The sequence below is a fragment of the Diabrotica undecimpunctata genome, chromosome 7, assembly GCF_040954645.1.
Source record: "Diabrotica undecimpunctata isolate CICGRU chromosome 7, icDiaUnde3, whole genome shotgun sequence".
Lineage (NCBI taxonomy): Eukaryota > Metazoa > Arthropoda > Insecta > Coleoptera > Chrysomelidae > Diabrotica > Diabrotica undecimpunctata.
This window is the reverse complement of record NC_092809.1, coordinates 157,469,077-157,490,910: the sequence shown is the minus strand read 5'-3', so window position 1 is coordinate 157,490,910 and position 21,834 is coordinate 157,469,077. Positions and strand designations below refer to the sequence as shown.

General features: G+C 32.4%; 1 protein-coding gene across 1 annotated transcript in view; it reads right to left on the bottom strand.

Moving 5' to 3' along the window:
* LOC140446075 (proton-coupled zinc antiporter SLC30A2-like) overlaps positions 1-14,504 on the bottom strand; it is a 55,718-nt gene extending 41,214 nt beyond the window's left edge. The window contains exon 1 of the mRNA XM_072538596.1: positions 13,986-14,504. Within this exon, the coding sequence (XP_072394697.1) occupies positions 13,986-14,207 (222 nt within the window). The 5' untranslated portion in view covers positions 14,208-14,504. The remainder of the gene's footprint in view (positions 1-13,985) is intronic.
* Positions 14,505-21,834: the final 7,330 nt, after the last annotated feature.

The following is a 21,834-nucleotide window of genomic DNA, read 5'->3' as shown; positions in this document are numbered from 1 at the left end:
GGGAGGCGTAGAATGTCATGGCTGCGCAACCTGAGAGAGTGGTACGGATGTACATCAAATGAACTTTTCAGAGCAGCCGTCTCAAAAGTTCGAATAGCTATGATGATTGCCGACCTCCGCCGCGGAGATGGCACTTGAAGAAGAAGAAGACTAACTGAATGACGTATATTTTTTTATAAAAAAGTAAACAACTCGGCGTTATTAGCAAAAAAACATTGGATATATCCGGTTTTGCACACAAAATGACACACTGTGAGCGAAAAAAATTATTTATTTTTTATTACATAAACAAAACAAGTTAGTTAAAGTAATATTTGCAAAAATAGAACGAACAAATTTAAATATGTATTGCAGTCTCTTCGTGCAGGCAATCGCATAGCTTGTCTCCATCTTCTTGGGTTTCATTATTTTCCGAAATATCTACGGTTTCTTCTCCGTTACTGTCTAATAAATTTTTGTACCACAAAAGGTCTTCCCTGTTTCGCCGATCTTCACCAAAATGCTCTTTCATCAAATGATTCAAACTTTTTTTCTTCTTATCTGGTATTGAATTACTCAATGGTAACATACTTAGCCGTATATTTTCTGATTTTCCCTTCTTGACAAGCGACTCAAAAGTTGTGTCACCTGATGCTGTGAACCGATGAAATTGAAACTTTTTTACTTTAATAGTAGTTTCATTATTTTTATTCACAAATTTTTTTAAGTGGATTTTTTTGCATTCAGAAATTCCATTTATTTTCTTATACACTTTTTCCAGTTCTTTAACATCATACATTTGCCAGTCAGAACCAAGTGTTTTTACCGAACCTACTTCCGAATACATTTCTATGTATTTTCAAGATTTTCTCAACTTTACCGAATGATCGGTCCGCAGGTAGAAAGCTATGTCCTCGGACTGGAAATGTTATTATTATTTCTGTCAAATTATCTGGGGACTGGTTTTTAAGCCAATATATTAGGGTGTGAATGATATGTGAATTCTTATTCTGCCCTCCACTTCCATCGCAGAATAGTCTGAGAATATGTACTCCCTCATAATTCAAACTTTGAAGATGATGAAATAAAGCAGAACCAATTTGAATGGCCCCTCTTCCAGCCAAATCTTCGGTCCAGACATAGAATATCGGATTACGAGACGTCATAGGAACGCAGCAAAAAGCATACAAACTAATTTGATGAGAATAAAACGCATCCCCGATTGGTGTTCGGGGTAGCGGTTGAACTTGCTGAAGGTCGAAACAAAAGGTTATGCTATTATCAGGTTTTTCTTGGGCGAGTTCATAGAAAGTGTTTGCCCTTTTTCTATGGACGCGGTACTCCATAATGAGGTTTTGTGTTCGCTGTAGGTCTCTTGTGGATCTTAATTGCTCTATTAACCTGGTGCACTTGGAACACACATCTGACGCAGGGGATGAGAAGCCGACATTAAAAATATATTTCTGAACATATCGTAGGTTACTTGATCTTCAGGATTACATTGCCTGTTATACATTTTATGCAGCTTTGCCACAGAAAGAGTTGCAGAAAGATATATACGTTTCGAATTTTTTCTATTATAGTGGCTTTCTTTACCACGCAAAGAACCAATAAATTGTCGTACTTTTTCTTTTTTTGATGCAGTTTTCTTGGATACTCTATCACCTCCCCTTTTATCCTTGGAACACCTCCTTCCTCAAAAACCTTTGTAACAGTGACAAGTCTGTGTTTAGTTACGCCAAAAACAGCAGAGAAAAAAGTTTTGCAAACCCTAACCATTTTTTTAGCAGACTTTAACATGTAGCAAACTGTTGCGTTCCTTTCTTTCATTTCTTTATTTTGTCTGCATCATTTAGCTGGCACAACAGACACATATTTGCATAATAAAAACATATCCTGGCGGATTTTCTCTTCGTTACTATAAAACTGTTTTCTAAGACTTATCTTGCGTACTCACTTTGCAGCATTCATATGTTTTACCATCATGACTACAAGGACGTGTAAAACCTTCTAATCTAGGGTCGGGATCTAAATACCTAAAATTACAAAAAAATTAGTAAAATCGCAATTTTAAAACAATACCTAACCTTACTTTTGCTTTTACTCGCTTCCCTTTTATTCTCGCGTGTTTTTCTTTTCCTGCTTCCATCACTTCCTTCACTTACACTAATATCCTCCTCCATAATATACAATTTTTAACGTAAAACTTAAACACACTACTTTTATTAAGCACGATTGAAAGCACGTGTGATCATAACCAATGTCAGTAACGAACTAAAAATTGCAACAGAATACGCACAGACTTGTTTATTTGGATATATCCGCTTTTGCCTGCAAAATTTGGATATAACCAGTTTTGCTCCAAAGGTCGAACTCTAATTAACGATTTTGGAGGGATTCATACGGTTTTAGTTGCAAATCTATATGTAGACCTATAGATATCATGGCTTAGACCCAGAAACCACCAAAACATGATTTTGTGTAAAAAGTGGATATATCCGGTTTTGCACGCGAGTTCCTCAATTGTCTTGTATTATGGTATGCCTCTTGTGTTTTGGTTGACATGCATTTTATTTAAAGTTGTTTCTTTTCTTTACATTAAGATATTTCTAAATAGTAAAGTAAATAAAGATAATTCATTGAATCAATGAAATAACCCCTTTCCCACAAAAATTTAAAATATCTCCAAAATTATTAAACACAGGCATAAGAAATATTTAGGACAAATTAAACTACATTGACTTAAGTTTATAATGGTGGTATAAAATACAGCATGATACATGTAAAATACTGAGCAAATAGTGAACTTGTGTTTTGATTTATCCTGTATTAGATTTAAAGAGTATTAGTCAAATCTATTTTTATGAATTTTGACAATTATTTAAGAACTATGGCTACAACAGATCGTTGCTTTTATACCCCTTTTCAGATATACAGGGCGTTGAAGTTGTTGCCATTTTCATTGAAATTTAGTTTATAACTTTTGAAATGCCCTGTAAATACAAAACATTTATGTATTTTCGTAGGTAGGAAGTAAAGCGGATTTTAAATTTAAAATTAAACACTGGGTTTTTCATTAAAAAAAAATCTTTGATCCGATACAGTGTTATAGAAGACCCTGTATATTTTTAAGTAATTTTAAATATTTAAAACCTACAACTACCTCTTATTTTTGTAAATATATTTTTTTATAATCTCTAATATTAACAGATATAACAGACTTTGTCACAAAAGTTGATCACCCTGTATATGTGAAAAAAACCAGAGATTATATTTTTAATAAGAGAGTATATTGTATGAGAGTATGTTGTAATTGTTTAGTTAATTTTTTTGGGATACTTAATATTTTGTTTTAATTTAAAAATTGATTTATGTATAAAGCGTTTCATAATAAATTTGTAAATTATATTTTTTGTACAGACTCACTTGTACATACATAAATATGTATTTTGTCCGATGAGTTCAATCCCACTCGCGGCACATTTAGAGTTGCATATCTACATCTACATCTTTGCATCTACATATAGTGAAATTCAGGCTGAGACTTTCTTACTTCCTTTACTACTACAATCCTTTACTTATGGAGAATAAACGCACAGAAATATGAAAAAAACCTCATAATACTACCCCAACATGGTAAGTATTTTTGGTCTTACATTTAGTCTACTCTCAATAAACACCAATTCTGATTTTATATGTTTGTTATTTAAAAAACATAAATGATGTATCCTCGATATGTTATTGACTTATTAACTTCCTCTTTTAATATGGGTAACCAGATCCTACTGAATTCTGCCGAGGAATTTGCGACACAATTATTGGTCTAATTTAGCATAATTAGATTATTTAGCTCTTTTTAATGGTAAGAGAAAATTTCGCACTAAATTTATTAAAAATCCACGCCGAAATTTCTACAGAAAACGTATGGGTTTGCTTACTATAGGTATAGCTTGTCTCAAAATATATTGCCTTGACTTTCCCGTCGTTAATGGATTAGGGGTATTATTGCCATTATTAAGAGATAAACACGTTTTAAATTTCTACATGACCGTTCAGGGTTGAATCAGGTACGGCTTATGTTGAGAGAATTAAAATTAATAGGCAGTATCAATCATTGCTCAAGAACCTGAGAGAATGGTTTGGATGCAGCTCAAAACAACTTTTTAGAGCTCATCATCATCATCATCATCAATCAGCCCTGAGTTGTCCATTGTTGAACATAGGCCTCCTCTAGACTTTTCCATCTGCTTCTGTTCTGTGCCTCTGCTATCCAATTGGTCACGACTATTTTGAGGTCGTCGGTCAATCGAGTTGGGGGTCTTCCTCGGCTTCGTTTGTCAGCCCGTGGTCTCCACTCAAGCAATTTTTTTGTCCGACTGTCGTCTTTTATTCTTTCAACATGTCCTGCCCATCTCCATTTTTGCCTTGTAATATGTTCGATAATGTCTTCCACTCCGGTTCGTCTACGAACTTCCTCGTTTCTTATTCTATTTCTTAAGCTTATTCCAAGCATTGATCTCTCCATCTTTCGTTGTGTCCTTCTCAATTTTTCGGCTGATGTTTTTGTGAGAGTTAAAGTTTCTGCTCCGTATGTGAGGACTGGTAGAACGCACTGGTTAAAAGCTTTTCTTTTTAAATGGATCGGTATATTTGTTTTAAATACGTCTCTCATTTTTCCGAATGCAGCCCAACCCAGACTTATCTCGCGTTAACCTTATTTCGTGACCCAAATACACATATTTTTCCACAAGTTCTATGGGCGACTTTTCGATTTCTATTAGTTCATTGGGGACGAAATTGGTCATCATTTTTGTTTTTTCATAGTTTATTTTTAAACCGACTTTCTGGGTTACTTGCTGTAGTTGTTGTAGCATAATCTGGCTTCTCCTAAGTTGTCTGCTATGAGAACAATATCATCGGTATATCTGAGATGATTGAATATCTTTCCATCGATGCTAATACCCTTTGATTCCCACTCTAGCCGTTTAAATGCGTACTCCATAACTGTTATAAATAGTTTTGGCGACAAGGTACCTCCCTGCCGCACCCCTCTGCCAATTTTTATCTTCTCAGTCATGCAATGGAGGTTAACGGTTGTTGTCGCATTTTCGTATATATTTCGAATAATATTTGCATACCTTTGATCTATTCTGCATTCTGATCTTTTAAGATAGCAACTGTTCCGACTGTGTCAAATGCTTTGTGGAAGTCGACAAAGATAAGATCTTATCTCTTATCTTATCTTATCTTTATCTTTGTTATCTTTAGAGAGCTACTGCCTCAAAAATTAAAATAGCTATGATGATTGCCAACCTCCGTACCGTACCGTGTGTATAGTATATTAGTGAAGTTTGTTCGTAACAAATATGTTTCGTCCGTGGAAAAATAATCACTCGACATCTACTATGAACAATCGAAAATCATTAGACGCAAAGGAAATAGTTAAAAATGTGTATGATACTTTAATAGATAAAGGCCTAATCCAACAAGATGCTGTGAAAGAATGTTTACTTACAAAAACGCCAATATCGTCGATAAAGGATATTGTAAGCAAAGAAACATTGACAGAACGAAAAAAACGTAATGATTTTAAGTCTCATCATTTGGACAGTACTCAACAAGATATTATAAGAAGAATAATATATTCCCTTTATGATAATCAGACAGTTCCTACGTTAGATAAAGTTACAGGAAGAATAAACAAATATAGATGTAAGTCGTGCCACCTTCCATAGAGTAATTTCTAAAATGGGTTTTAAGTATAGTTTTAAGTATAGATAGACAAAAAAGCAGTAGTTATGGAATCACACAAACTGCACACTTGGAGAACTAACTGAGTATCTCTCAGAAATTAGGAAGTATAAGTCAGTAAACAAATCTATCATATATCTGGATGAAACATGGTTTGATACTCATGGTACAGTATGCAAAGGATGGATAGATTCTAGTAAAAACTGTCAGACGAAAGCATCTTCAAATAGATGAAAACCCATAACAATAATTCACGCCGGTTCGAAAGACGGGTGGGTTCCAAACTGTTTGCTCTTACATGCGAAGAATATCAACTAAACTACTACGGAACACAAAAAGAAATATGGAGAATTATCAGAGGACAAAGAAAAGAGATGAACGAACTAAGAAAAACGAAACAAAAACGAAACACATTCAGAAGAAAACACGGATAGCCTTCTTTCGATGCCTATTTACTAAAGGTGACGATAATGAACCATTGAGGAGGAAGAGGTAAAGGAAGCATGAGGAAATTAAAAATAGAAAAACACCAGTAGAGGACAGAATACCGAACAAACTTCTAGAGAACGAAGGACCAGATCTGACTAAACAACTATTACAACTAATCCAAAAAATAATATAAAAAAGCAGAATTTACAAAACACTCATCAGACCAATAATGACCTACGTGGCAGAAACACGACCTGACACAGAGAGGGCAAAAAGGATGTTAGAAACAGCAGAGACGAAAACACTTGAATATATAGTAAAACACTATGTGAGAGAGTTAGAAGCATAGATATACGACGTAGATACAAGGTGGAGAACATCAAGGACTGAGTAAGAAATAGAAAAGTAGAATAGAACGATTATATTAAGCCGAATGACAACAAATATGGTAGTAAAGACGGCAAGAGACGGTTCCCCAATTGGAAGACGATTAGTAGGGAGACCACAAAAACGATGGAACGACAAGTTACTGGAGGCAATTGAAAAACAGACAGCATCATGTCTACATAAAAAAAGCAGAAGAAGAAGACAATAATTTGCCGTTTATATCTATGAATATTTATTGTATAAGTCTTATTTCATTCAATTTTTTTTTTAATTTACGCATAGTGTGTTAATTTTTTTTATTAATTCAGACAATTGGCAGTATATTCTTGTCTTTAACTACTGCTTAACTATTATCACATGACAGTCTTATATTAATTCGATTATATTCCCCTGAATATCAATATGTCCGAAATTGTTCTGGTGTGGTTTTATTATATAAAATAATATTACTTTTAATTACGTATGTAAATATTTTTGACTTGTTTCTATTTGTAGATAGTATCCATTGGACACTCGTAGCTTTGTAACCTTAGTTTATTCATTTGTGATAGACCAGTAAATATGTATTTAAAAGGAATGTATACATCGAATTGAATTGAATATCCCAAATACTCGGGAAAAGAACACTGAGATCTCGAGAAGTGCATTTACTTTTAGTAGATTTAACAAAAGCATATGACACCGTGCTTGTTGCGAAATATTGGAGAAAACCAGTATCAGCGTTCCACTAATCGACGCTATTAAAGATCTATATAACAACACAATATCAAAAGTTAAAATAGGAAATAAGGTTTCTAATGGTTTTCAGGTAACAAAAGGACTGAAGCAAGGTTGTTGTCTATATCCCATACTATTTCAATATATATATCGACGAAGCACTCAGGCACTGGAAAAAGAAGTGTAAGGGGATAAGGCTGTCTATTGAGGACGAAATGTTATACACGTTGCACTACGCAAATGACCAGGTAGTTATTGCCCAAGACAAGGAAGACCTGGAGTATATGGCTAGAAAACTAATGGAAGAGTACAAAAAATGAGGCCTCGAAGTAAATTTACAAAAAACGCAATATCTTTGCATCTTCTTCTTCTTCTTCAGTGCCTTATCCGGTCCGGATGTTGGCGATCATCAAGGCTATCATGGTTTTGTTGACTGCTCTGCGAAACAGCTCCGCTGAGGTCATCCCAAACCATTGTCGGAGATTTTTCAACCACGAGATACGACGGCGTTCCGGTCCTCTTCTGCCAAATACTTTACCCTGCATAACAAGTTGAAGAATTCGATATTTTTCTTCGTTCCGCCTCACGTGGCCGAGGTACTCAAGCTTGCGTTGTTTAATTAAATTAAGCACTTCTTTTTCTTTTGTCATGCGCTGTAGGACCTCAACGTTGGTGACATGGTCCACATAAGATATTTTTAGTATCCTTCTGTATATCCACATCTCGAAGGCTTCGATTCGTTTTTCAGTGGCTTGCGTCAGTGTCCAGGCTTCAACTCCATACAGTAACACTGGAAGAACGTAGCACCTCACTATTCGCATCTTGGTTCCCAAACTGAGATCACTGCAGCACAGCAAGGATCTCAACTTAATAAATGTAGACCGTGCCATTTCAATTCTGGATCTAATCTCTTGAGCGTAGTCCCATTGTACGTTGAGGGTAGTTCCGAGGTAAGTGAATCTGTCGACTCTCTGGATCTCTTCGCTACCTGCCATCTTTGCATAGGAGGAGAAAATACTGCAGATGACCTCGACTTAGAAGACGGGAAAATTAAGAAATGCAATCAATGTATATATTTGGGGGTAAAACTAACAAAGACAGGAAGAACTGATGAAGCCATAAAAGACAGAATAACCAAAGGGAAACGAGTTATAGGTGGATTGAATTCAGTACTATGACAGAAAAGTATAAGACCCGAAACGAAAAAAAGAATATATAATACCATATTGAAACCAGTAATCGTCTATGGCTCAGAAGTATGGCAGTTATCACAAAAATTTAAAGGTAACCTATTGGCAGTTGAAATGGATTATTGGAGGAGAGCAGCGGGAAAGTCTAGATTAGAACATATGAGAAATGAGGACATTAGGAATCAAATGAATGTACAAAGATCTCAATTATAGAAGACATCGAAAAACAACAATTAACATGGTACGGACATGTTAGACGCATGGGGGAAGAAAGACTACCAAAAAAAAAAAAGATTAGAATGGATACCACCAGACAAAAGAAAACGAGGACGACCACCAACAACATGGATGCAAGAAATTTCAAAAGCAATGTCAGCAATAAATCTATCTGAAGAAGACTGGCAGAATAGACAGGCTTGGCGAACGGGAACCCAAAGGCGGATTACGCTATGAACGGAATATATATATACATTGAATTACCTACATAGTTTTATTTTATTGGTAAAATAAAACTGTAATAGAAATTTAGATAATATATTTGTATAGTATTGTGAACTATGTACGTCATAATAATTAATTTAATGATAATGGGTACGTCACCTACGAGGTTTTAATTACCATCTTTTATGTAGAAATCATTACGTTTTTTAAAACTCTGTTATTTTATTTCCTTAATACACGATCGTCACGACTTGAGACATTTTGTTGGCTATTTAAATAATTTTTATGTACTAACTATATATCTTTTTCACTTTTTTAATACGTGAAGTAATTAACACATACTCAGCATAGCAAGTAAAAAAATATATGTAATTGTAGTTTATTTGATACAAATATATATTCAATAAAACGAAACATAAAAGCGCAAATCTGTTTTTTAATTTCCACAGAAAATCATCAACATACCTCACTCTAAAAACAGATTCCTCAGAAGAGACATTTAATTTTTTTTAAAAAGTAACTATAAAAAACCAAAAATTATTTCAGGAGTACATCAGATCACTTGTGGTATATATATATATATATATATATATATATATATATATATATATATATATATATATATATATATATATATATATATATATATATATACGCAAAAGTATACATAGCTCAGATAGAAAAAACTGTTAAAAAAAAAACGAATAATGGAATACAGAACTAGTTTTATACATCGTAAAACTAACTAAACACAATGTCGATAATTTGATTACAGAAGGTCATGAATTTAACCACAAGATATTATTAGAAATGAAACTCCGTCTGTGATGTCTGCTGGGTGGATTTAGTAACTCAGCAGAGAGCAAAGGAGAGATTTTTTTCTTCCTGCTACATATAAACTATCTATCAAGATACGATAAACCTTATATTTAGCTTTTATATACCTACCAGGGCTATTGTATCAAGGTAACATCTAACCTTCTGGTAGCAACTGTAGGTTCTACCGAAACTATAGCGAAACTTCTTACTATAGTGTAGGACCTTAATTGTTCCTTTACATTTTAATTTGTAGTTGTTTGGGGACTTTGTTTTCTGTGATTTAAAATTACTGGTATCATACCTAGCATCTTTAACACAAATATAGTAAATTATTTCTTAACCATTTTGCATAAAAATATATTATAAGGATAAAGATATCTATATTTAATACATTCAATATATGTGACCACTAATTTGATAACATTTATTTAAAGGCCATATGAATGGTGAGATGGAGCTGAGAAAACCCTTAGTACATCAGTTACCAGTGTTATTGGAAGAGGTTCCACTTCATATGTATGAATAAATATGGTTAGTGCATGTCAATTCTTTGGTTCAAGGTGAAGTTAATGATGGCCGATCAGAAGGAGATTCAGTTATCTCTCTCAGAGATAATTACATACAAAAAATACGCTTGGGGACATTTTCATATTTTAAGTACAATTTGTGACATTTCTGGTTTGTTTACTTGTGCCTGTCAGATTGTTGAATTTTTTGCCGTTTTTTTTTGTCCTGTTTTTTGCATTTAGAAGTTATTTACATTACATAAACAGTTGTTTTCACAACTAATTTTATATTGAAGTTTGAAATTTTATGCATATGAAAGTGCATTTTATTTTGCCATTAATTTACTAACAAAGTTAACATTAAGTACACATGCGAAGTTTAAATGTAGATTTCTAAATATTAGTGCAGTCATTGAAGCATTATTGCTCCGAATTTTTTTACTGTGAACCGAGTTGCATACAATTTTGGAATTAGGTTCATCTTACCCTTAACTTCAAAAGTGAAAATGATTACCACCCCTTCTCGGGGGTGATTTTTTTTTAAATAACTAAGTTTTTCGAAAAATCCAATACTTTTCAAGTTATTGGCAATTGAAAATTCGCAATTTTTTTATGTTTTTCATCGGTTTTTTGAAAATATTTCCAAAAATATGCGTTTTATCGAAAATTTTATAAAAAACAAAATTGCAGTAGGTAAAAAAATAAACAATTTGGTTTTTTATAAAGTATTCTAAGTGTAATATTAAGCTAAATATTAAAGAGCTATATTAAAGCCGTTTTTTATTTTGTCTGAAATTTAATCGATGTGGCCAATGCCATCTAGCGGCGAGCAGATGCATTTTAGGCATTCTAATAAAAAAGGGTTTTGTAGTGCTTGAAATAAGCTTTAAAATGAGCAATATTAAAAGTCTTTTGCACGTAAAATAAGTGAGCTGTATTGCAAATAATAGGAGCATCTAATGTTTTTTCTTTTAAATCAATAGGTTTCATAAGTGCCATTTCCACCAAAATTAAAATTAATCGTATTCCGCCTAGAATTAACTTTATTATAAAGAGTTTGATATATTGTATGAGTTTGCCTGCTTCAGGACACATATTTTTCAAAAAAGACACGATTAAAAAAAAATTTCAAATTTTTAAAAAAACCACCTTTTTTTCATAATATCTCAAAAATGACGACAGATATGTATAAAAGTGTAGGGATAAAAAATTTAGGTATTTTTCTGACAAACAATTTGGTTTTTTTGTTTTTTCTGTCGAACAAAAATTGACGGAGATATGATTGTTTAAAGAGCGCGTGGCAGCGCAATCACAGCCTCTCTTAAGCCCTTTAACCATTCACCGTTTTAGAAAAAGGTTTTTTACTATATATTGCAATAAAGGATGTTGTAGCTCTCTTAATTACCTTTACAATGGTTTTTTATAAATTGTGATAGCATGAAAATTGAAGGAGTTATGGTCCAAAAACTTATCATATTTTTTTCTACTTAGTAACTGAAAATTTTGGAATGTGAATATTTGGAGCAATGTGAAAGTACGCAGTATAATAGGGACACAAAACTATTGTAATGTATATATATATATATATATATATATATATATATATATATATATATATATATATAATATGGCTCATCTATATCGTAAATATTTTATTCAATAAATGGCAATTATTTACTCTAAATTAAATTATTTTTAAATATGTAATCATATATATTTACTGTTTTAATTTAGGGGCAGTTTTAAGGGTAGAAAAGCTTAAGAATAGGATAATCATTTTCGAAAGTGTGGAATAATATTTAAATCCTTTTCATTTTATCAAAAAAAAATTTTAAACAATTTTTTATCAAGGGGTAGTTTTCAAGGGTTGAAAGGGGGTTAAAAATTTGATAATTATTATAGAGAATATAAAATATTACTTACTCTATACTTATATCTTTTTATATCATACCAAAGTATTTTTTGTGATTTTTTCAATTTAGGGGTTGTTTGCAAGGGTTGTAAGATTTTCAAGGGGTTGAAAATGATGTTAATATGAGGTAATTGTGTTAGAAAACACTTTACAATTTCATCACTTACTATTAGACATGTTTTCTAGCGATAAAATGGCTCAATGTCAATTTTTCCATTAAGGGGTTAAGCCTAATTCCAAAATTTCATGCAAATCGGTTCACAGTAAAAAAATTCGGAGGTAAGACCGTATTTTTCGCTTCAATGACTGCACTATATATAAAAGTATGTTTCATAATTTATTTGTATTTGAGTCTTTATTTTATTATAAAAAAAGAAAAATGTAATGTGCAAAGTCACCCGTTAGTGTTGGGTGACTTTGTTTCAAGGCTACATTTTACATTTTTATTCTCTGAGATTATTATTGTTTAGGCTTAAGTCCCCCTACAAGATGAATCAGAAACACACATTTTGTTAGATATAAAAAATATTTATTTAAATTTTAAACAAAATAAAAGCTGACATGAAACTCTATATAGGGCCTTAGGTTCAAATAGATCATCATTTCTTAACAAAAAATGAACAATAAAATGATTTACAAGCTTTTTCAGATCTGGAAAGAAATATTGGTTATGTCCAAGTTCCAATGGCTGTGTGAAATCAATATTACCCAAGTGGTAGATTTCGGGTCATTGCCATAAACCTCTTTTAGCCAGCACCATTACTTGTACCAAACTGTAACCTTTATTATTACATCTTACAAATCCATCCAATTTTCCTGGAAAACTGTTGAAGTAATAGGATAAAATTATGAAGTCTCCAATGAAAAGCTCTTCTAGATCTGCATTATTACTATTGCTCTCATTAGATGCAGAATTAGATGTAGTATCTGCAATGTATCCAAAATCTTGTATTTTCTTTAAACATTTTGCTTTTTTTACTATCTTATGTTTAGACACTTCACTACAGCCAGCTGCAGCAATAACACCTTTGCAAATCTAGGGCCAAAGTCACCCGAAAACAGTTTAATTCTGTAGCACTTTGCAAATAACACCCTACCTTCTTAGCGTCTATGTTTATATTTATACTGAAATAATGATGCTAGGTAGTTAAGAATTCACAGATCTTTAATATCCTTAGAAGTATTATTGGTTGCCAAATTACAGTCAGGAAATCTTATGTGAAATGGCTTTGATATGAGAATGAATGTCTTATGAGAAATTCTTTTTTTTTTAATATAATATTACCAAGATTTTTCCCAACATATTATAGTACTAATGGTACAGTATAATGAAATTTACTTGATAATATATTGTACAAATGGCCTAGTTACTAAAGTATCTTTTTCCTAAAATGAACCAAAGTCACCCTAGAGAGCCAAAGTCACCCAAAATTAAGGTAATAAACATTAATGAAATATTTTTTAACATTTATAAGTATAATTAGGTATACATGAGGATAACACTGGTATAATTTTCATGAAAAATTGCCTAGAACTTTTTAAATGTCTTTTAAAATCAATTATAACTATTATACGATACTGATGTAATGGGAAAGTGAACCTGAGTTCAAATTTAAGTGTTTTATTAAAAAAAAAACTTTTTTTCCCCCTTAACATTGTAAAACACATTGTAGTGGTAATAATGTAAATAATTTTAAAATGCACAGTTCAAAGCTGTCTGCAATTTGTGTAAATAACTTTCTTTAGTATGTTTTATTAAAACATAAACTTAACTGAATTACACTATTAAACATCCTTTATTCTAATGTTAAAAATAAAATACAAGTAAACAAATAAATAGTAATAAACACTTACATTAGTGAGCAATGGTGAATCCTCCAAATTATCAAAGTGTTCCTCAGACAGCATATTGGTTTGATACTCCTCAGTAGTGTTATAACAATTTGTTAAGTCTTGACCCAAATTCGAATTTACATTTTCCCAAATTAACCTACTACAGTTGTCGCATTTTCTTTGTTTAGAATTTTCATCATCTAAGAGGAAATCTTCGTTCTCTTTGTGAACACATTTGTTCATATTAAAAAGTTTACTTAGTTATTGTTTACTAAAATATAACCTCACAAGTGCAGCTAGATTATATGATTGTTGCATACTTTTAATAATTTATCTGATATGGAAACATATTTATTACACAATTTATATTTTCTTACTTAAAATTAATTTTCAGCGTTTAAAAATTAAGTAATACGATAATACATCCTTTTCCACAATATATTTTTTTGTTACACCACTACACGTGACTTTGACTTTATTATGAGCTTTGGGTTTTGCCTATATTATAGTCATATAATATTTTCTTATATTTCATGTTTTCTTATTAGGTAAAATGATTGTATTTGTCCATTGGTTGAATTATATAGGATATTAAATAGACAAAGAAATACTTAAATTTATTTAAAACTATATGCCTATTTTTTAGATGAGAATATTTACCTTTTTTGCGAATCCTAATAGATAGACAACTAAGAGGACATAAGGTGGCAAAAGTAGCAAGTGTCTCTATCTATCAGCAACGTGTTTTCTATTCGCTGGTTTTAGTCTATGGTATTCAGCAGATGTAGAATTAAACTCATTTTTAACTTAAATTGTGGCGTATTCTTAATAAAAATAATAATTGCTTTAAAATGTCACAAGAAAATAGCTTCAGAACAATATCAGATGTAGAAGCTCGCTATATGTTTTTCGAGCCCGCGTTATAAATAAATCTGTTTTTACCGTTGACGACCTTACACAAGATCTATTAAAATTTTCTGGATTTCTGTAATTAAATTTAGGTAAGTACTTACACTCCAGTGGTTCTTATTTTATAAATTGCATGAATATTTAAAATGCAATTTTAAGTTAAAAACGGTTAAACGCATTTTTTTTTTGTACGTCATTTGTTCCTAATATTGCCATCGCTAATAATTCCTAATATTGCCAATGGCAATATTAGGGACTCTTTTGTAGAATGCCAAGAAAACGAGCTGAGTGGTCAGAAGAAGATCTACGCTCGGCGCTGCAAGCCATAGCTAAGAAATACTACCAACTACCACTAGGTGCTACCAAATGATACAACATTCCTCGCTTAATGCTAGGTCTTCATCATAAAACATAAAATCCCGTAAGAAAGCTTGGAAGGTCACCGGTGTTATTTGCAGCACAAGAAAATGATCTTGTCGAAAGAATTCACAGATTAGCTGAGGTAGGAATGCCTATTACAAGCAAGATAAACCTATTTGATAAACCTGGTAGTACATAATATGGACAAGAAAGGATGCAGATTGACAATCCACGAGCAACAAATTGTTTTTGCTAAATGGGGAGCAAATCGTGTCAATTGTAGATCGCGGGAATGCGCTTTTTAAAGGAAAAAGGTTTAAAGCTGAATGATCTGATCACTTGCCCCCTGGCTCAAAAGCTATTGTTAAAAATAAAGGTAGTACGACATACGAAGCATTTGTTTTGTAGGTTGACTATTTCTCTTCGTTTAGAACCCCTGATCCTCCCCTACTAATATTTGATGGAGTTGAAAGTCATCCAGATATTTCCATAGTTGAAGCAGCTAACCGAATGTTTCAGGTTGACACTGACTTTTAACTTATCGTGTAACATCGATCTAACATCGTTCAAAGCATCTTGAAATTTCTGTAATTGTTCAATCTGCAAAATTGACACTTTTTCTCTTAACCTTTCTATTTCATTTTTACTAATCGCTAGCTGCTCCTTCAGATGTGCAACTTCAGATACCAGAGTATCTTTTTCAGTTCTGTGGTCAGTTGTAGGAAATCGATTTCTTGGAGACATATATCTACTAGTATTTCAAGTAAGACTATGTGACGGGCTTCTAAATGTCGATCTGGGCGACTTTCTAACCTCATTATTTGGTTCTTTTGTCCTTGCCTATAATCGGCTTCTGCAATTATTTTGCAAATGCCCATTCTGCCGTAATTAAAACTTCTATTTTCATTTCGAGATTTTTGTTAAAGATTTTGCAAGATGTTTAAAATTTGGGATAAAATAGGCTGTTGGTTATCTGCGGTTGTGACTTTCTTATTTTCTCGAAATCTTATTTCTTTTAATTTTGGGCGAGACCAGTGCTCTATTTAGCGTTTGGTGATGCTGCAATCAAAGAGCTTGTTGCATTTCAACATCATGTAGTCCATCTATGAATGCCCGTAAATCAATTTGTTCCAGAAAATATTTAGGTGCCTCAGGGTATGCCAAATACAATAATCTTTTAATATCTGCTTTATATTCTTGCAGGCTTTCATTATGCTTTTGATATCGAACTTTAGATGCTGCTGGCCATATCTAGTCTTTAAAGCTTGAACGAGAGAGACATAACTGGGTGCATCCTGGGGAAGAAGTTGTAAGACGGTTGCTGCCTGTCTTCGAAGCGACATCGTGACTGGTTCAACTATGGAGGATGATGAAGCTGTTCGTTTAGATTCGACATCTTATATACCAAAAGGCTAAGCCCTTTTCTTGTGCGCAATACTCCTCCTAAACGGTGATAGATAGGAGAATCATTTTTTCGAATAATTAAACAGATTGTTGAGTAGATTCCCCCTAAGGTATAAAATTTAAAAAATTCGAACCAGTTTAAAAATGGCGGCCATAAAATGAATTTTTTCTATAGTAAAGTATAGGAATTCAATATTATACACAATGCAACAACGCGTCAATTCTCGAATGCTGGAATGCACCAACAAGTGTTTCCACTTAAGGAATAACGATAATAACCACTCAAAATTTGGGATCCTCCTGTCTCCGATTTTAATTTATGGGGTCTGTTTTACACTATCTGATGAGTCGGTATTTTTTTATTTTTATGTGTAGTTAGAAAGTATTCTGTTTCCAACAAGTGCAGCGTGTGTGAGATGTTGTGATTGATATTTAGAGATTTAGACTACGTTTTGAGTTTAATACTTGAAGAATTAAATAATGAGGTAAGCATTACTTTGTTTTTAATTTATTAGTTAGAAATATATTATTAATTTTGTTGGGAATAAGCCACAATTTTACTTTAAATTAGGTTTATTTTAAATAAATAAATAAAAAATAAACTTATTATAAAGTAAAATTGTGGCGTATTCTCAAAAAAGTGGAACACTAGGCGGTAGTGTAGACTAGCGCGGAGCATCATACTGTTTTCTGTATTTTTTAAATTTAAATAATATTTAAATATAAATTTAGTTAGTTAGTTAGTTAGAGTTCTCAAACCGACTTCTTTTTCTTAAACGTGGCATTTTACAATCTAATAATAATAATAGTCTCCCGTTTTATACCGCTTCGCGGCTTTGGGAGTATAACAGGGTAGTCCTGCTATATCTAGGGCCTACGGTATACAAGGATACAAAGATTTTACAATCTAAAATATGCAAAAAAAAAGTTACTTCCGGTTTTACTTCCGTTTTTTATTTAAGAGGGGCGGAGTCTAACAATCATATTGTTTCCGTTTCCTAATGTAAATCTTCCTGAAAATCCTAAAAAACTACTGTATCGATTTTCAATTTAAAAAATTGGCGTCAATACAGTTTATTTTTAGGATTTTTGGAACATTTACACCAGGCGACGGAAACGATGGATCGTTAGACTCCGCCCCTCTTAAATATCAACAAAACTTACATCAAAACTCGATGTCGAGTTGGTTCGCTAGTTAGTTACTAAAACCGTATTAGATGATGAAGCTTGGGTATGAATTTTTCTTTCTAATTCAACTCAAGTCTTCAACACTTCAGTCTTTCTAAATTAAATTTAAAATCATTTTGATGTACTATTTTATTTTCTAAATCATTTTCGAAATCGTTTTTTTTTTGTTGTGTTGTTCTGTTGTTCTTCTAATTTATTTATTCTACAATTTTCGTAAATTTAAGATAAACCATTCATAAATTCTACCTCTACTTTTCTACGTCTCTCTTCCTCTTCTTGTCTACTCTTCTCCTTCACCTCCCTTCGCTTCTTCTTTTCCCCTTTCTTTTCTTGTTTACGTTTCTCTTCCTCTTCTTGTCTACGCTTCTCCTTTATCTCCTCTTCTTCTTGTCTACAAATCAATTCAACTCTGGAGGAAAATCGTCTAAATAAAAACGGGTACCTTTTGGATTTCTGGATTTATTACAAAAAAATTACATACAAGGCGCCATCCTTAAAGAGCTCCAGCTCCCTTAGGAAGTATTTTCGGACTAGGTGAATTGAGTTAAATCGTTTTAAAATTATCTAAGGAATCTCCGGTTTTCGTTTGTCAGGAGAGTTTCTAGACACCCTGTATATATATATATATATATATATATATATATATATATATATATATATATATATATACATTATAGATTCCTAATGTATATTGATGTAACTAATAATTTTATTATACCAAAAGAAGAGGACATCAAGCAGCATTTATAGGGTTTATATCACCCTATCGTTTCATTTTAAATGCGGGAACAACATTCCCCAGACAAAAACTGTGAAAATCAAAAAGTGACAGGCAAAAATCCAAACCAAACCGGCGGTGCTTTAATTTTAATTTTCCCCAATGAATGCATTATGGCAGAATTTAATGGGTCTGTTATATAAACTCACCCCCGAGCGTCACAAATTAGTCAGGGAGTAAATTTCTCTGTCAAATTATGCAAATGCGTTTGCGATTCTGACTCCACTCATGCCTAATGTTTCTCTATTGTATCCCCGATAACTTTACAATCGTGTCTGTTATGGTTTGCGAGAACGATTCTATGAAATATCCAGGGAATTTAAGGATTTAATTGTGCACCGATTTCGGATATATCATCAGGAACATGCGACGTGAATTTAAAATCACTTATGTTTGATATACGGGGAATTTCAAGAGTATGGAATAGTTTTAAAATTGTTGTGTTCTTTTTCGATGTGGTATTACTCAAATGATCTAACACTACTATATGAACAAAATAAAACGTCATTCTCAGTAGCCTTTCTTCTAAGCTTTTCTGGCATTTCCAATGTTCTCATGGCTTCATATAGCATCGTTTGATTTAGGGAGTCATATGCTTATTTAAATAGCATAATATGTAATCTTAAGTTTTGTTCGTAGCTATTATTTTATATTAATGTTAACATACTTATTTGACCAGTGGTTGTTCTTTCTGATCTAAAACCTCTCTGGTATTCTCCAATCCCTTTGTTATCATATTTTATTAATCTTTTCCTAATAATTTTTGCAAATATTTTATAGACTACCCCAATAGTGCTATACCTCTATAGTTTTCGCATTCTGTTTTGTCTCCTTTTTTATAAATAGGACAAATAAGAGCGCTATTCCATTGTTTCGGCATTTCTTCCTTTTGCCAAATTATTAGTGTCAAGTAAAATATTCTTTCCTTCAATCTTTCGCCACCTTCTTTAAAAATCTCAGCTGAGATACCACTTTCTCCTGCACTTTTGTTATTTTTTAGGTCTTTCATTATTTCTTTGACTTCATTCAAAGTTGATTCCTCGCACGTCCCTTCTTCATCTTTTTGTCAATTCTCATTTTCCTCAAGTTCCTCTTGTTGGTCTGTATTTAATAGATCTTCGAAATATTCCGCCCATCTGTTTAATTTTTCTGTTGTTTCACCTAGAAGTAAGCCTTCTTTGTTTCTGCAATACTGTGTATTATTCTTTGTAGTTTCTCTGGATTTCTTAACTTCGTGGTAGAAATTCTTTACTTCTTTGTTTACGTAGGCTTTTTCTATGTTTTTCAATTGCTTTTCTAGCTGTTCTCTTTTTTTTTCTGCAATTTTTTTTCACTTCCCTTCTTCTTGCCACTTAGTTTTCAATCGCATTTTGGGTATTTTCTTTATCTTTTTGTAGTTTTGCCCTGGTTCTTCTTGCCAAAACATTCCTACATTCTTCATCGAATCAGTACTGCCGTCTTTTGATATGCTCTCTTCCTTTGAAAGGAAAAAAGGTGCTTGTTACTGGATAGCACACGAGTTCTTATGAGCTTGTGGGGTATGGTCATCAAACTACTTTATATCTTTTGAATAATCTTATCAACTAGTGCTCAGTGCACAGTTTTTTATATGGTGATGTGGTAAAGTGTTGCAACCATGCAACCACCTACTGGTGATTGCTCGATTAAGCCTTTAAATATATTTTTTTAAGTACTAATTTCGTTGTATTTGGCAAAATATTTTTTCATTTTAAAACTGGTTATTTTTCGGTGTACGCCAATGAAGAAATTATTAGAGAATGGGTGTGAACGAACTAATATTGATTTCGACATGGAATATATTTAACCATCATCAGATTCAATTCTACTATAAAGCGTTTAACAATTGACAATTTACTACAACAATAGAAATTATAATGGAATTGCGGCACGTATGAGTTGTCATCGACCATCTTTAATAATTTTCACAAAATTCCGACAGACTGTGTTACAGTACTCCTTAAACGGTAGTCACGTATCATTTGGAAATAAAAAATTAATAAGGATATTAAAGACAATGATGTAACTAACAATCATGGGAATTGATTTAGGTATTTTTTTAATATATCCTGTGATGAGAATAATTATCAGGGGCATAGATACTGTTTTCCGAAATATTAGGCATTTCATTTTTATGGAATAAATAAATCATTTTGATATATGAAGGGGCTAGTGGTAAAAGATTTCCTTGTAATACAGGGTGAGTCATTAGGAACTTTACATACTTCTACCATATGTAAAGTCCCTCAGGGAGCATATCATGAGGCCACTAAAAAATGTCAACTCCTCTTCTTTATTAATTAACAGGGTGATTTGTGTAATTGACCATTTATTTCATTTTACTGTAGTGTTTATACGGCTCATTTGATTTTTTTAATTTTTGCATGATACAGTACACTACTATCAAGCATTCGACTGGTATTAGCTAAACTAAAAAATTCCAGGACTGGCTTTGGAAAAATTAATTTAGGGATTCGTATTAAATATTACAGCCTGTATATATTTTTTTAAAATGCAATAAGTGATTTTCAAACTACATAAATAGCCAATGAAAACGACATATGCGACAATGTTGTCGCACTTTCATTAAATTTTTAGTGAACGATCAAATCTTACCAAAAATAGAACAACCATAATGAAGTATCAAATTATAAGGTATTAATTTAAACAAATGTTATAAATTTCAAACATTTTAATTGAAATGATAAACTGAGTCACTGCACAACAAAAAACAGTAACTACTAACAATAACGAAGAACAATTTAAAAAAAAAACTAAAAATATGTACATAGTTATGATAAACCCATAAATTAGAACTGGAAAAGATACAATAATGGTAACAAAATAAAAATAATTCAAAATAGATTTTCGAAATGGAACCCTGCAGCCTGTACACATTTTTGTTGCCGAATTGTTAATTGACGTATTGAATTACGGATGCTCTGGGGATCGTTTCTAATAGTATTACAACAATGTATAATTCTATCAATTAATTGTTGTCGGTTATTAATATTCATTGCGTAAACTAGTTGCTTCAATCGTCCCCAAATATGGTAATCAACGGGATTGAAATCAGGGGATCTTGAAGGCCACGAAATAGGACCTGCAGGTCCTATCCACCTGTTGCCATAAACATTATTGAGACGTTGTCTCACTGCCAGTAAAAAGTGTGGGGGTGCCCCATCATGCTGAAAATACATCCCTCGGATAGCA